Source organism: Hippopotamus amphibius, chromosome 9 (genome assembly GCF_030028045.1).
Source record: "Hippopotamus amphibius kiboko isolate mHipAmp2 chromosome 9, mHipAmp2.hap2, whole genome shotgun sequence".
Taxonomy (NCBI): domain Eukaryota; kingdom Metazoa; phylum Chordata; class Mammalia; order Artiodactyla; family Hippopotamidae; genus Hippopotamus; species Hippopotamus amphibius.
In genome coordinates this window covers 36,363,921-36,379,582 of record NC_080194.1, presented here as the reverse complement: position 1 = coordinate 36,379,582, position 15,662 = coordinate 36,363,921, and the positions used below count along the sequence as shown (strand labels likewise).

At 49.3% G+C, this 15,662-nt stretch overlaps 1 protein-coding gene across 17 annotated transcripts in view; it reads left to right on the top strand.

Moving 5' to 3' along the window:
- Window positions 1-15,662, top strand: part of PPFIBP2 (PPFIA binding protein 2) — a 145,713-nt gene that overhangs the window by 112,266 nt on the left and 17,785 nt on the right. For 16 of the 17 annotated variants that reach the window (XM_057748908.1, XM_057748906.1, XM_057748907.1 and 13 more), the window contains 8 exons: window positions 1,839-1,950; window positions 4,341-4,402; window positions 5,426-5,501; window positions 6,624-6,727; window positions 8,630-8,697; window positions 10,285-10,342; window positions 11,312-11,353; window positions 14,268-14,406. In XM_057748908.1, the coding sequence (XP_057604891.1) occupies window positions 1,839-1,950; window positions 4,341-4,402; window positions 5,426-5,501; window positions 6,624-6,727; window positions 8,630-8,697; window positions 10,285-10,342; window positions 11,312-11,353; window positions 14,268-14,406 (661 nt within the window). Of the gene's footprint in view, window positions 1-1,838; window positions 1,951-4,340; window positions 4,403-5,425; window positions 5,502-6,623; window positions 6,728-8,629; window positions 8,698-10,284; window positions 10,343-11,311; window positions 11,354-14,267; window positions 14,407-15,549; window positions 15,583-15,662 lie in introns of all 17 variants that reach the window. The other variant, XM_057748917.1, reaches the window with a different exon arrangement.

The window sequence follows — 15,662 nt, the reverse complement described above, 5'->3', positions numbered from 1 at the left end:
CCCCTGTGTTCTCCCCAGTGACTTGCAGGGGTAGTGCCTCATCCCATGGTTTTCTGTGAGGGCTGATGTGAGAATGCAGTGAGCACGGGGCCGATGGAGCGTGGGCGCTCAACACATGAACACAGGCACCAATAGGGCCAGTGCTCATTTGGTTACCTGACTTGTTCAAAAATGACCTCAGGAAGGCACAAGCCCATACCATAACCTGGCAGAATAAAGGTGGGATTGGGGTACCACATGGGGAGGGGGTGCCCAGAGGAGAAACTTTTGCTATGTGTGCCGTTAACTGGCTGGGAATCAGTTTTTACCACCTCACCCCACCCCTTTTTTAAAAAAATAGAATTTGCCAGCATAGGAAATTTTATTTATTTATTTACTTATTTATTTATGGGCTGCTTTGGGTCTTTGTTGCTGCGCACGGGCTTTCTCTAGTTGCAGCTAGTGGGGGCGGCTCTTCATTGCAGTGCCTGGGCTTCTTGTTGTGATGACTTCTCTTGTTGCGGAGCATAGGCTCTAGGCGTGCAGGGTTCAGTAGTTGCAGCACGAAGGCTAAGTAGTTCTGGCTTGTGGGCTCTAGAGCACAGGCTCAGTAGTTGTGGTGCACGGGCTTAGTTGCTCCATGGCATGTGGCACCTTCCCAGACGAGGGATCGAACCCATGTCTGCTGCATTGGCAGGTGGATTCTTAACCACTCGCCACCAGGGACGTCCCTCATCTTTCTTAGTCTGGTTTGATACTCAGAGAACTTGCTAGTTATCCATAAGAGAACGAATAGGATGAGAGCAGCAACAGAAGTAGCATTTATTGAGGACTTACTATCTACCAAGCATGAGGCTAAGATTTTCGTAACCATTATCGTATTTACTCCTCACTACAGCCCCGTGAGCTAAATGCTATTTTCCTGGTTTTATAGATGAACCAAGGCTCAGAAATGTTAAACCACCTACCCAACTAGGAAATGAGAGTATCCAAGTTTAACTCCAAAGCCAGTGTGCCTCTCAGGATGGGACCTACCCAGTTCTGAGCTTCTAATGAGTGTGGGAAGACAGGGACAACCTCATCTGCTATTTTGTGTGAAATGTAATCTGCTGTACCTAGTAGAGACTTAGTTAGGAACCACCCAGCTCAGCTGCCCCTATGAATGTGTGTATGCACCTGTGTTGTACTTACATGTTTGATTTACAAAAGTATGTCCATTCAGCACACCTGAATGCTTGTGTGTAATGTCATCTGGGGAATGAGCATAGGTGTCTGCGGTTGGGCAGAGGCGGTGGCTGTGCATTCCGTGGGGGAGAGTTTGAGGGAGGGGACTCTTGGCTCACTCACTGTCTACTAGTAGTGATATGATTCCCAACGTATTTCCTGTATGGGGTGGAAAGATGAAAGATGTACATCCTTGCTACAGTGGTTTACATACACGCTACTCCAGAATATTTTGGGAAAAGGAAGATCATGTCCAGAAAGAGAATATCCATCTTTGGACCAAGGGCAGCCCTCCTGTTGTACACGTTCCCACCTCCTCAGGCCTCATTGCACCTGTTAGGGCTGCAAAGGCATGGGAGGGAAAGAGCCTGGTCAGGCAGGAGGATGCAGGAGAAAGAGCAGGTGGATGGCCAGAGCCGTGGGCATGTCCAGAATGGCCAGGAAGAGTGCGTTCATTCCGCAGAGCTCTACCTGGTGGGGAGGGCAGTGAGCACCTCTAACTGCTCACCTCTGGCAGCTTTGCTCCTAACTTCCTAGCAGGTCCTAGGACCCACTGGCCCTGGGCTCTGACTTGAGGTACTTTGTCATGGTCTGGTAGTCCCTCTGAGCTGATAGGATGCCTTTTTCTCTTCCAGGCTGAGGTCGCCCAGCTGCAAGAGCAGGTGGCCCTGAAGGACGCAGAAATTGAGCGTCTGCACAGTCAGCTCTCGCGGACGGCAGCACTGCACAGTGACCATGCAGAGAAAGGTAACTGGCTTGGCTGTGACAGATGCAGTTGCCCTTGGGCCCTGGACCCTCTCTTATGAGAGGGCACGTGTGCCACCATATGAGGAGGCATACCGTGTGCACATACGTGTGTGTGTGTGTGTTCGTGTGTGCACACGTGGGCCTATAAAGCCCAGCTCTATGGTGGAGTCATTGCCACGAAACTCTCTGCTATTAGGAGGGCTCAGCTCTGAAGGCTTTGCTCAGATGCACTCTGTCTGTTGAAGCTCTCTGTGCAGCTACTTCTGGAGCTTTTACTCTTTCCCTTAATTGAAAGGACTTGTCTTTATGTCATCACCAAAGAAGAGGCTTTAGCAATTCATTTAGTCATTGCGTGGATCCCTGCCTGATACGCACATAAGGGCCTGAGGTTACAGAAACAAATCCATTATTTCTCATTCTTTGGATCTCAACTTAAATGTTACCTCTCAGGAAGACCTTTCCTGGCCATCCTACCTCAAGTAGGTGCCCCCGTTTTTCTCAAACTCAGCATTTCTTTTTTTTCCTTCATAGTACTTATAATTGATCAGTGTTGTATTTTGCAAGGTCTCCTTGTATAGACTGTCATCCTCCTGGGGCAGTGATGGTGTCTGTCTTATTTGAGACCATATGCACAGAGCTTCGCACGGCATTCAGCCCATGGCTGCTAAGAAATATTTATTGGATAAGTGAAAGGATGGTGAATGGTCCCTGAGGAGTTCAAGTCTTGCTGATTGAAAATAGAGGCTAAATACTCAAATACTCTTAATGCGTATTTGATATTTACAGCTATTTGCCTTGTATACAAAATGATCACACACCTTCCAGCTTCTCCTCTTGCCCCCAGGCTGCAGAGTGATGCTGGAGGAGGTCATGTAGCCCTGTGAATTTGCCCCATTACGGAGCCGAATCTGGGCCTCAGCACCACTTAGCTTGGATCCCTGGCTGGGGTGGGGAAGCTGTGCAGCCCAGAAACAATGGCTTAGGCTGGAGAAGGAAATTAGTGACCGATATACTCATCCCTCCACCAGCCTTTCTCAGTGTCTTCTCAAGCCGTTGAGTGTGTTGCCTACCAGCCACGGCCTAATGTGGTGGCTGGAGACCTCTGAGATACTCTAGGCTGTCTGTGATGCTAAACTTGCATAGAGAGCTCCCCAGGCCATGACTTCTGGGCAAGGCAGGCTTCCCCCTGCACTCCATGCTCCCCACAGGCCATGCCTTCCAGGCCCTACCCCCTTCCATCATCGGGTATCTCCCGGAGGTGGTCCTTGGGGCCTTGATCAGGTTGGTGCCCAAAGCATCAAGGTTTGCCAGTCTTCATCTGGAGCTTACTGCCCTCCCCTCCACAAACTGAGCTGCAACGTCAATCTTTAGCCGCCAGGAGCCTAAGGTAATGGGCAGCACTCTGCACCTTCCTCTGAAAATGAGTCCCTACAACTATTTACACCAAGTTCATAAATCCATTCTTCCTATGCTTGTTGGATGTAGCAAGCATCTCAGAAGGAGATGGGCTGCTTATATATACTTTTGTCCCCTTGTCTCCTATATTTTTCTTACATAGACATCCCTATTCTCTGTAGTACCCAGGTTGGTTGTAGGGCTTTGTTTGGAAAAACTACCTATGTGCTAATTCCCAGACCTTAACATATTTGGCACAGTGACCCCCAGCTCCTTTAGGCTTTGGCCTTTGACCTGACTCTACAGACTAGTTTGCGAAGAATTAAAGAGAGTCCCTGTTGGGTCCGTAGTGAGAGAAGGCAATGTGTCGTCCACCACAGACTGACAAAGATCCCTTGGCCCACAGGGAAATTCTGTAGGTTTATGATGAACTAAGATTGTTTTCCTTAACTGTAGGGTTTGTTTTAATATATTTATAGATCCAGCTAAACACCGTTGTCAATTCCCAATGTGCCCTTCCAAAATGAGCCAAGCACCCGACTCTTCCTACATAATCATTCTTTCCCTGTCTCCGTTCAACTGTAGACTTTTTTTTCCCTCGTTTTAAATTCCCCTCTGCTACAATCCTTGGGACTGTGTGATTCTCTCTAAAACTAGTTAGCAGCCCAGGTACATGCCCACTCAAGTTATAAAGGATAAATGTCTGTTTTCTTGTGGGATGTCAGTTGTGAAAGATTTGGGGGTTCCTCTGTGTCACTGTTGAGTAAATGGCATTTTGCTTTTTCCACACAAATGTCTATAAAGAGAAGACAAAATACTAGGTTCATTTGTTTAATAGTCCAACAGATATTTAATGAGACTGACTCTGTGCCAGACACTCTTTAAAGAAGGAGCCACATGTAATTTATTCACATGGAAAGTCTTAGCATCTTAGCACATGGGAATAGTTGTCTGCATTTACGTAAATAATTCTTTCTACACCTAAATTCTTTTAGACCAAGAAATTCAACGTCTGAAAATGGGGATGGAAACTTTGCTTGTTGCCAATGAAGATAAGGTAAGATGGCTGTTGAACAGCCCTGTCCTTTCCCTACTGACATTCCTGGTTCTGTTTGGTCTCTATTGGTCTCTGATATTTTGGGCAGGGCTGTGCCCATCAGGCCACTGACTCAGAAAAGTGTCAGGAGAACAGCCTCTGCCTCCTAGAGATTCGGCTCAGCCATCTGATTTTGGCTTTGATGCCTGGGAGCTTTGCCTAAATGGAATCTCCCAAAGGCAGAATAAAGCCATGTCTGTTCACGCTGGTGTAGGGGGGAAAAAATACCACTGACGTTACTGCCAATGTCATAGCTGCTGCTCAGACTTTTAGCAAAACTCAAGAATGGTCCACCAGTCTCCCATGTTCATGATCTGGTGATAAACCCATCAAAGAACTGGTGCCGGACCCATTAGCCTTCTTTGTTCTTCACATTGAATCCCTGCATAATCATAAAATAGCCACCTCCATATCTAGAGAGTACCTATCTTGCAAAAACATCAGCTCTAAGGATCACAACCCTGCATTTTACAGTCAAGGAAACAGACTCAAAATGCTAATGTAGTTTTGCCCACGGTCAGGTAACAGCACATAGCAGAGCCAGGGTCATACCTGAGTTTATCCAACTCTGAAATCTGATGACAGCTTTATTTTAGTCTTTTTTTTTTTCCCCCACGTAGCTCCAGAGGACAATACTCGGACCAGGAGGCAGGTTTCAGCGGCTGTGCCATGAGGGTAGGGAGAGAGTGAGTTTCCTCCTTCAGGAAATGTTTGAGCCCCTTGAAGGCTGTGTCAAACAGGGACTATTTCATGACTAGAGACTGGCTCATAGCCTTCAGGTAGAGGCAAGAGTGCTTGCAGCTGCTCAGGGGGCAGACCACTGAGGACCAGGGCCTGGACACTGTGTTTCCCTTTGGAATGTTCTATAGGTTCCATGTAGCATTTCTTCTCAGTGTACCCAGAACATAGCCTGGGCCCCCAAATGAAATCACCTCAGGTGACAGTGGTGGTGTTTACATAGAAATCTATCTTGTCCTGTGACAGGACCGTCGAATAGAGGAGCTTACTGGGCTGTTAAACCAGTACCGAAGGATGCAGGAGATCGTGATGGCGACTCAAGGTAAGAGCACGGGGGAGCTTACCATCTTCTCCCCAAGATATTCCATCTCTACTGTGTTAAATCCAGGGGCATAGCTGCCAGAAGAGTCCCCATCTTCACTTGGAAAAATGCTCTGCTGGATAACGGAGCTGGTTATACTGCTCTGGGTGGTGGGAAATTGGCAGGTGTCGATTTCCAGAAGTTTTATCAAATGGCAGGCAGTTCAGAACTTCCAGGGACTATCCAGATTGCCAAGAAAGAAAGCCTTCAAGTTGAGCCATTGGGAGTCCCCAGCCTTGGAAGTCCTATGCATCTTTCCAGGTTACCTCTTAGAGGCAGTGAGTGCAGTCAAACCTGGGTGCAAAGTCAGTTTAGTACCCTCAACGGGGATTAGAGCTTGTTCACCTCCTGGAGAATCTAAAAGCTTCCCCAGCAGATGCCAGGACACTTAGGGAACCTTCTTTGAGTTGCTGGGTACCTGGGTTCTTACAGGAAGTCACAGGGCAGGGAGAGCTGTTTGTGTTTCATACTTGCTGCCCAGACTGGATGCAACACTCAGGCAGCGTTAGTGTTCTGCGGGTACCATGGGGCATGTGCCTGGCTGCCTGCCTTGCTGGTCATGCCGTTAGCCTGGGCTCCCATCACAGATCCCAAGGAAGTGGGTGTTTCACAGGAGACGGCTGCTGTGAGGGTGTTGAGGAACCTCTCATGCAGGCTGAGCTGCTACCTCGTCTTGGGAAGAAGCCAACCCCTAGTTTGAGTTGTGGCTGACTGGTTACCACCCAGGGCCACTGCCAGCCCTGCAGACACATCACAGGCCTATTTTCTCTAATCCTTTTTGGATCTTGGCTCAGGTCAGGGCCTGGTTGCCTGTGGCCAAGGAATGAAAAGGTTGGAGAAGAATAATTGGGAGGTGGGGACTTCTGTTAGTTCCCTGCATGAGCTTTGACCTCGAGATGATACTCATGGAAGCCCTTGCTCAGATGCCTGAAGACTCTTCTGAATTGCACTTTTAATGTCCCTTTATGTGTTTCTTTGTCCTTCTTAACGAAAGAGAAACAATGTTAGGATTTTGTGGTACAATTATAGGTGTCTGAACAAGTCACGTGGTAGTAATTATCTCTTCTGCATTAATGCTTCCAGGGCCTTCAGAAAGAACTCTCTCAATCAATGAGGAAGAACTGGAGGGAGGTTTCAGAAACTGGAACACTGCAAATAAAGGCCCTGAAGAACTGTTTAAACCAGAGGTACTGTGTCTCCATTCATGACGTGGGGTTTCAGCAGGCCCCAGGAGCTTACCCTGGGCTTGGGGGAGGATCTAGTCAGGTACCTGTCAGGTGTGAATCTTGACAGGTTAAAAAAAAAAAAAAAATCAAATCAATGGAGTCGCCCCAGAGGCCTTGGGGAGAGCGCTGAGGGTGGGGAGAAGCCAGGGCTCAGGCCCGTGTCCTGGTTGGGGCGTACAGCATAGTGGATACTGGACTTCCAAGGATAGGAGTTTTCTTTAATTGGCTTCCTTGTTTATTTTTGCCTTTCCTCTCTGGAGTATAAGCTTAGACCAAAGGTGTTCTTTGTTTTATTTACCACTGCCTCTCCAGGATCTGCCATCATGCCTGATACCCAGTAGGATTCAACAAATATGTAATGAATGAATGCCCCTTGCTCGTTTGGAGGGATGACTGAACTTTTGAAGCGATACATTCCTATTCACAGACACCCTCCCACCCCTGCAACCAGCATACAGATTTCCTTTCTTCTTGTTTAAAATTTGGTCCAGCTCTATGTATCTCTCTGGACTTAGTCTAGATACACATAGGCAAATAAATTCATAGATACACATCTCAGATGAAGAAGAGGTTTCAGCCTGGGATCCAAAAGCTTCTTGAAACTCCAGAACGGTCACACTAAAAAGGATCTCAGCAGTCCAGCTCAACCCTTTTCGTTAAGGGAGGAGCAAAAGTGTCACCCAGTGGCCCAGTTATGCAGTCAGAGCAGGCATCCCAGATTGCTGGCAATAACAGCAGTAACTGATACCCAGTACCTCTGGGTAGTCCCTGTGATGAGCACTGTGCATGACTCACCTCATTTGCTCCTCATGACACCCTATTGGGATTCTTCTTTTATTGTGCTGCAGCTGAGGCTCAGAGAGGGTAAGTAATCTGCTCTAGGTCACCCAGCAAGTAGATGGGGGAACTTGGACTTGAACCCAAAAGCCCAGGCTTTTAACAACTGTATGTACTATAATGCCAAGGTTCTTTCTATAGTCAACCACAAAGATACTGGGCTCTAGAGAAAAGAGGCGGCTCTTGCAGTCAGGAAAGACATGAAGTTGCATCCTTACCTACCACCATTAGCTCACTTTCATTCCACCCATGATACTCTTGCCTTTCTGGCCTTCTTGCTAAGCTCATTCTCATTTCTTGAGATTCAGCTCAAGTGTTCTCCCCTCTAAAGCCTTCCTAACCTTCCCACCAAGAAGAAGGATCCCCTCCCTCCCCTCTAACACCATATTATATTATAGGTATTGGTACCAGAAGGACATGTTGCATTGATCTTTTATCCTAATTCACTTACCTACCTTACCTGCCTCCCTGATGTGGGGAGTGCTTGCCCCAGACCCAGCACAGGGCCTGGCAGATAGGTGACACTGCTCATGTTTGTTGATTGACTATATGAATTACAGAGTTGCTCATAGCAAGCAGAAACTGACTCTAGTGAACTTACGCCAACAAGGAATGTATTTGAAAGGGTGTGCAGTGGCTCACTGAATGAAAGGAAAAGCTGAAGAACCAAGCTCAGAAAGGGCAGGGACAGTAGGGATTCGGGTCTTAGGACTGACTTGTCAGGACTCCACTGCTAGGATGTGAACTTAGGCCCTAGAAGGAGAGGCAAGTTGGCCAAGGTTGTTCAGTATATCTTCCTCCTTCTCTATGGCCATACCACCCTGAACATGCCTGATCTCGTCCAATGTATCTTCCTTCTTGGCATCTTAAAAAAGCAAGGCATTGGAATTGCTGTAGCCACCATGGCTATACCCAGGGGTGGAGATGTAACTCCCCAAGAGGAATTGTCCACGGAAGGGGAAAGGATGGTGGGTGGTCTCCAAACAGTATCTATTCTCTCCAGTGACTCTTCTGTTTCTGGCGCAGGTGTCTCCAAGAGGTAGCTCTCCCACGGTGGGACCACCCCCGCTACCGCAGAAATCACTGGAAACCAGGTAGAGGGCCCAAGCATTTCCATGGAGCCACTGTGCTCTCAGGCCCCTCTCGGGGCTCCAGACGTGGCAGTGAGCACAGCCACCCTGTCCTGGCACGCCTGCCCCTCCCTTTTGGCCCCAGCAGTGGCCACGAGGGCCCAAATGGTGGAGTAGTCATGAACCATGTCTACCTGCCCTGGCTACACAGGGGCTTCCCTTCCCACAGGCTGAGGGTCTGGGTCCTTATTACTGAGAAAAGACTTGGCCCGGGCTTGGGGTCTCAGAGAAGAGGTGGCTGCACCTCACCCGTGCCCTCCAGTGGTTCTTCGGAGCTCAGAGCATCTTGTGAGGTGTGCCTGTCATCCCCGTCAGCCCCTTTGGGATGTCCTTACCGCTCCCAGGGAGTCCAGCCCTGTGACAATCCACGTTCTCCAGGGAGGAGCATTTCTCCTCCCAGGGAATTTGCTGCAGTTGCTTTGGGGAAGCTTCACGTAGGGATGAGCTTATCATGGGCTGGCCTGTGGGGTCACTTGGCTGCCACCTGGCTGATTCCCTCGAAAATGAACCTATTTCTAGTTCCCTTTGTCACCTCTTCAGAACACATTTCCAGGAAATGGGGATCTGGAGCCTTCCTGCCGAGAGCAGGCTGCCTTTCAGCCAAGGTATCTGGGGAAGACAGCCACAAGCATGGTGGGCTCTTCCCCAGAAGGGCACTGAGGCTCCAGAGCCTCTGCACTCAGAGCCCCATTTTCCAGAAAGCCATTGTTCCCTGGGCCTTTAGCCTCAGAGGAAGACGGCAGTGTCAAGGAGGGCAACTGGCCAGTCCTTGGCTTTGCAGAATGAGAAATTTGGTTGATGAGTTCACTTGGGAGGAAGTCAGCACTGAGTGACTCACACTAACCAGACTCACAAGAGACTAATGTACTAACAGATATTGATTTATTCATATGAGTTGAGAAATACCACTGCCAAAGAGACTTGTCCCAAGGTAACCCTTGTGACCACTGGTGGTGTCGCCTCTTCTCTACCCAGTTGGTGCTCTTCTCTGCAAAATAGCCCCCGAGAAAGCAAATTCCTCCAAGCAGACTGGCCAGGGTGCACAAAGCCAGAGCAGAGGGATGGAGGATCCCAACAGGTGATGCTTTGGAGCTGTGGCTGATGTGCTCTTCTCCACTCCGAGGTGGCACCACCTCCCACTCTGGATGACTCTCAGACTCACAGATAAAGCAGTATTGGCCCCTTTCCTCTCTTTTGACTCCACAGACATTGGCCTTCTTTTATGACCACACAACAGGTAGCTCCCATTGATGCAACAGAATGGAGTGTATTCTAGTTTTCTGAGGAATGCCAAGGGCTTTTGATTTGGATTTGAGTGATGCTTTCATGCATCACTAACACATTGTCAGACCAGGTCATCCTCAAAGTGGGCCAGTCTCATCTTAGTTGTAATGGTTATGATGAGAGGGTTGGTTGTTTTTTCCTGACCTTGACCCTAAGCCCAAGGTAGACTACCAGTTAAACATCTGAAGTGTCCTCTACGTGAATGATACCACATATCTCCTTCTCCAGTAACTGTTTCCTTACTGACTTTCTTTTGTGTTTTTCCAGGGCTCAGAAAAAACTCTCCTGTAGTCTCGAGGACCTGAGAAGTGAATCTGTGGATAAGGTCAGCCCATCAGTCTGTCCACAAAGATGACTGAGTTACTTCTTCGTGCCCAGCACAGTGCTGGGATACACAGCCCAAGTGCTGTCCCTACCTCATGGAGGATTTCACCAGGTCACTGGGGAGGCAGGAATTACAGGAACATTTTGAGTAAACCAGTCAGGTCTGGCCCAAGGCATCCTAGAGGCAGGGCAAGTCAGGACATGGTACCTGGAGTTGATGAGAGAAGATGCTGAGATGGGCACAGGCAGGTTTGGGGGGATGGTGGAGAGCAGGGGGAGGTAAGGTCAGAGCCATGAGTCAGATGGAGCTGGAGGAGATCCTGAATCCTGGCTTCAGATCCTGAATCCAAGGATCCCTATTTCTCTAGGGTACTTGGGAGTGTTGCAGAGATTTTGAATGAGGACATAATGTAGATACAGGAGACCCTGGGGGTGGGTTATGAGATAAAGTAGAAGATTGGAGAGGAAGCTTTTTAAAGAGTCTAGAAAGACATGAGGAAGCTTTGTGGCCCCTTATATGAGGGTAACCCTTGACCGGTTGGTTGACCCCCATGCTGGAGGAGAGGGTCACGGTTCTTGGGCAGCGAGGTCATTGAAGATGCAGGGGTCCTGCCCTGTAAAGCACCTTCAGTGACCTTGCTGCAGAGATCCCTTGGTGTCCAGCAGTGCAGCAGGCCCCTTGGTGATACAGTGGAAACCCAGGAAGGTGGAGCTGGCAGTGGCTTTGCTCCCATGGTCACGTGCCTCTTGCTCACCTGGTCAGACTGCTGGCAGCTGCCCGGGACATCTCTCCATGAGGTTGGATGGTGACCTGTGTTTCCTCCACAGAAGATGATGACCTGACATGAAGATGGGGAGGGAGGGGGTGAGCATTGCAGGTTCAGGCAGGCAGGTGGCCCCGAGCTGCTGCTGTGACTAACGCAGGTCTCTTTTTCTCCACATAACTGAAATCCTCCTTGCCATGCCATAGTGTGTCGGTGGGAACCAGCTCTCCCCAGCGGTAGAACCCAAGGTACATTAACCGCATGTCCCTTACGTCTATGTGAGGCTGCGCTGTTTGCTAGAATCTTTTCATTTGGCAAGTTACAGCTTTGGTAACCTTAAAATATGTTAACTGTAAGGCGTAGGAAGGCGAGAGGAAAGACAAAGCTTACTCTCCCGTTTTCTGTTTCCGTGCACCCAGCTGGATCCTGTGCTTTCATCTCCATTGTCTGTGGGATAGGATTTCTTATCATCTGCTCCATCTTATAGACTCTGAGAAATTCCTCTTTGACAAGGCAAAGTAGATCTGATGTCTGGGAAGGGGGATATTGTGATCTCAGCACACAAGCAGAGGAGTGTGACAGCTCTCATCCTTTCTGCGCTGATCAGTCATGATTGAAAAACCCAGCAGCGCTCTCAGCCTCAGGTGCAAGGATCCTTCTGCAGCATCCCCTCGCGTGGGCGTCTGGCCCTTGCTTTCTGTGACTGAGAGCTCATGACACTGTAAGGCACTCTCTACTCTTTTCCAGCTCCGTCTGTCAGATGCATCTCTGGACTCCCTAGAATGAGAATCCGCTGATCGGCTCTCCCTGTGGAGTCCACGGAACGAGTCCGTCTCCGCTGCTCCTGACAGCTCTAGAGTTGGAGTCTCTCAGGCCCTCTCTGAGTTATAATCTTCTTCTCATGTGCACAGGTCACAAACCCTTCAAGTTCCTTTTCTGTCTCCTCAGGAGACACTTGAGCCTGATATTGTAGATGGGGTCTGACCCGTGCCTTCCTTGCTCCAAGCACTGATCTTATGGTTACTGATGTCACTCCAGACTCGGCCGTGTGACATTCTCTGTGCCTCTGTTTATGTGCTGTCCTTGTGTGCAAAGCCAGAGGCAGGAATTGTTATTTTCTATTTAGAAACAATAAAACTGAGATCCGAAGGGGCTTTGCTGGAGTCAGTCTGACTCACAGTCTGGGCTCTTCCCACTCAGGTGTGCTGCCTCTGTGCTGTTTCAGGGCAGCTGGGCCGTCAGCCATCTGCTGCTCCTTGCCTGGGACTTCCACCTCCCAGCCCCCGCCACCCCCCATAACCAGGGTTATTCTTTTCAGAGACTGCAGACGCAGGATTGGCTTTGAGCATTTGTGTCCCCTGTGTCGTGTCCTGACACTGCACCACATTCTCCAGCAATGAGTCCTCCTTTCCCAGCTTCTCTGTTTGGCTGAACAGAGCTGAGAGTCCTTTCTGTTGCCCTGGGTTCCTTTTGTCGTCTTTCTCACAGGCCTGAGCTGCCTTTGAAGCCCATCCTCACGTTAGGTTCTGCCCTCTTTATATCTCAGGTCCTCAGTGAGCTGAGATGTAAGGGAGGCCTTGGTTGTCTCCACCGTGTCTTAGGGGAGCATGTGTGATGATACAACAGGAGATCTGTTTCTGAGCCCTTCCCCGCTCACGTATCTCCTGTATAATATGGAACTTGGAGTCATGCCCTTCAGTTCTCGAAACTTTTTGAATGCTGCCTTCCCCACAGTCAGTGGTTCCCACGTCTAACTGTGTATCAGAGTAATCTGAGATGTATTTTAAAAACATAGACTCCCAGGGTGCACTTCCAGAGGGGCTGATTCAGGGGTGCAGCTGGGACCTGGAATTTATATTTACAAGTGTCCCGGGTGAGTAGAAGCAGCCGTGCATGGGCTAATATATGGAAACTGTTGGTCTTGACCACAGGTGCGATCAGGTTCAGCCTGTACCTCCTGGGTCATCATGAACTTGAAAATTGTGTGGTCTCCATCTCTTAAGGTTCCAATTATTTCCACTTCACCAGCCAGTTCCTTTGGAATCCCTTGAAAATTTAACCCACTACTCTCACATCTCTCCTTTCTAAGCTGATTTATAGAGGATTAGTATTCAATGTTCAATGATTGAATTGCATTTCAAACAATTTCTAAGACGTGCTTTAGAAGCAAACTGAATTCAGAAATGTATTGGGCACTTGCCTTTTAACTAAATGAAACTTCAAAAGATGTCACTGAAGTCTCCCAATACTTTTCTGATTTGTCAGTTTTGAAATCGGTTTTGTCTTTCTTCTTTTCTACTTTTCTCCTGGGTCCAGTTAAGTGATCCACAGTTGATTCCCATGATAACATTGCTTTAATTTCTCTTTTCACTCCACTGCATTCCACTGTGTTTCCCTTAGGTTTGTGGATTGAGGGCCCATTAAATCCTTCTTGACCAAACAAGTGCCATTCTTTTTCCCCTTTAAATCAGTTTGTTTCTTTGGGACACTCTCTGTGGCCAGGATCTGAGCATGGGGCCCACTGCACTGGGGCTGACCCTCGTGCAAACTGTGGCCCTAAGTTCCCGGGGAACTCTACGCTGGCCTGTGGCCCTCTGGCCCGCTTTCTGTTTTCACCTCCCTCAAGTATGTGCCTACCTTCTCGCTTCACCTTAACCTGGTATTTTTCAAAATAACTATTATCATAATATATAAATATAATTAATAGATAAGATATATTACAAACATGCAGTAAAGCAACAGGTATAGCTTTTATTGGAGTTCCAGTCTGTATATTCAGATGAGATTGGGCACGCTCAGGGCGGTATGGCCATAGACCAGTCTATATTCAAATAGCTCGGAGGGTAGTTTGCGGCTGTTGATTCCTTGAGCCTCTGAGCACAAGGCCAGATGGCAAAGGCTTCCTTCCTGCTTGGGCTCGGTTGCAGTCAGCCCAGGATTGGGGCTCAACTTTGTCCCCATCTCACTATGTGGCTTTGGGCAAGTTTCTTTCTCGGAGCTCTGGTCCCATTTCCTGGCCTGGACTAAGGGGTCTTTGAGTCAGCCTAAGTTTAAAAATGGCTCTTAGAGAACAAGGAGTTGTTTCCGCATCCAAAGATTTCCTAACTGGGTTTGAGGCTGAGACGGACGGCTAATTCACCTCTCTCCCTCTCCTTCCGATAGGACGGCCCTTTCCTGGCGGAGCACAAGTACCCCACGTTACCTGGGAAGCTTTCAGGACCCACGCCCAACGGAGAGGCTGCCAAAACTCCTCCCACCAACTCCCCGCCTGACGCTGCAGGGAGCGGCCTGCTGAGGCTGAGTGAGTGTCCAGGCCTCTAGAGCCTCGGCCTTGGCCCTTCCATTGCTGCATGAGGTCCCTGCACCCCCCACGGCAGCCCATAACTGGAGGACAGGGAGTGGTGGGTGGATGGGACAAGTTGTGCCTCAGCGTGGTCCCACGTCCAGAGATGAAGACTGTCTGTGCACGCTGTTTCCTTCCAGAAACACTTCAGAGTCCCAGAGAACCAGGGTGTGTACCCACTTTCTTTCCAGCTGCCATCACCCTACCCCTATTTTCCCTCCTTCTCTCTTGCCCCTGTCTTGACCCCTTCCTGGCCTTCCCATCATTTCTCTCTTAGACACCCCCCTGCACCCTCCCTGGCCCTCCCCCTGCCCCCTCCGTTCTCCTGATCTTCTCTTTCCTGTCTCTGCCTTCCTCTCTGCAGCCTCCCTATTACCAGTAGCATGATATTATGTGCTCTTCCAAGGGAGAGCATTTCCTTAGAGAAACGGAGTCAGTGGCCAGTGGGCAAGGATGTCAGTCCGCGGGTATCCTTTTGGTACTTAGGATCTGAAACCATGGAGGTCTTTGCATATTAGGCTGTAGTTCCCTAATAGCAGCAGCAGATCAGTGGGGCCCAGAAGGGAACATTCAGTCCCACGGAGCTCTCCCTACCCCTGACTCCTCATCCCTGGCTGTTTCCCGAGCCAGTCCATGTGTTGGCTTCTGCCCTTGGCCAGTCCTGTCTTTGGCTGCAGGAACTCCAGCTAAGCCCTTGAATGAATATGTCCTAGCGACACTCAGACTGTGGACTTCCTGCAGCTTTGGACCAGTCTGACCTAAGTGAGCTCTGGCTTCTGCACAAGAGCAGTGGGAGGCCTGGTGTATTCAGCCCCCACTGCTCTCCCTCCCTCTCCCGACATGTGCATGCCTCACTTGCCAGAAAGTGACAGTGGGAGCATTTGGTCCCCTCACATAGGGCTGCCTCTCACTGTAGTAGGTCAAGCTGAGTCACCATTCACCCCCATCCTTCCTCGTGGGATTATTTTTCTTTCTGTTTGAGTTTTTCCCTCTTGCTCGATGACTCTTGTTTATTTCTTTGCTTCCCTGTAACTCTGTTGGGCTGGACTTTGGCCTCTCTTGCTTCCTCATGTGGCTTCTCTGCTTCTTGGTTGGCTGGAGACCGTGGCCGGAGTGTCAGTGCCCCCGTATTAGGTACTGTACCCTTCCAGGTGAGGTGGAGAGTGAGATGCCCTTGCTTCCCTCCCGTGACACCCTCCCTTTCCCAAACATTC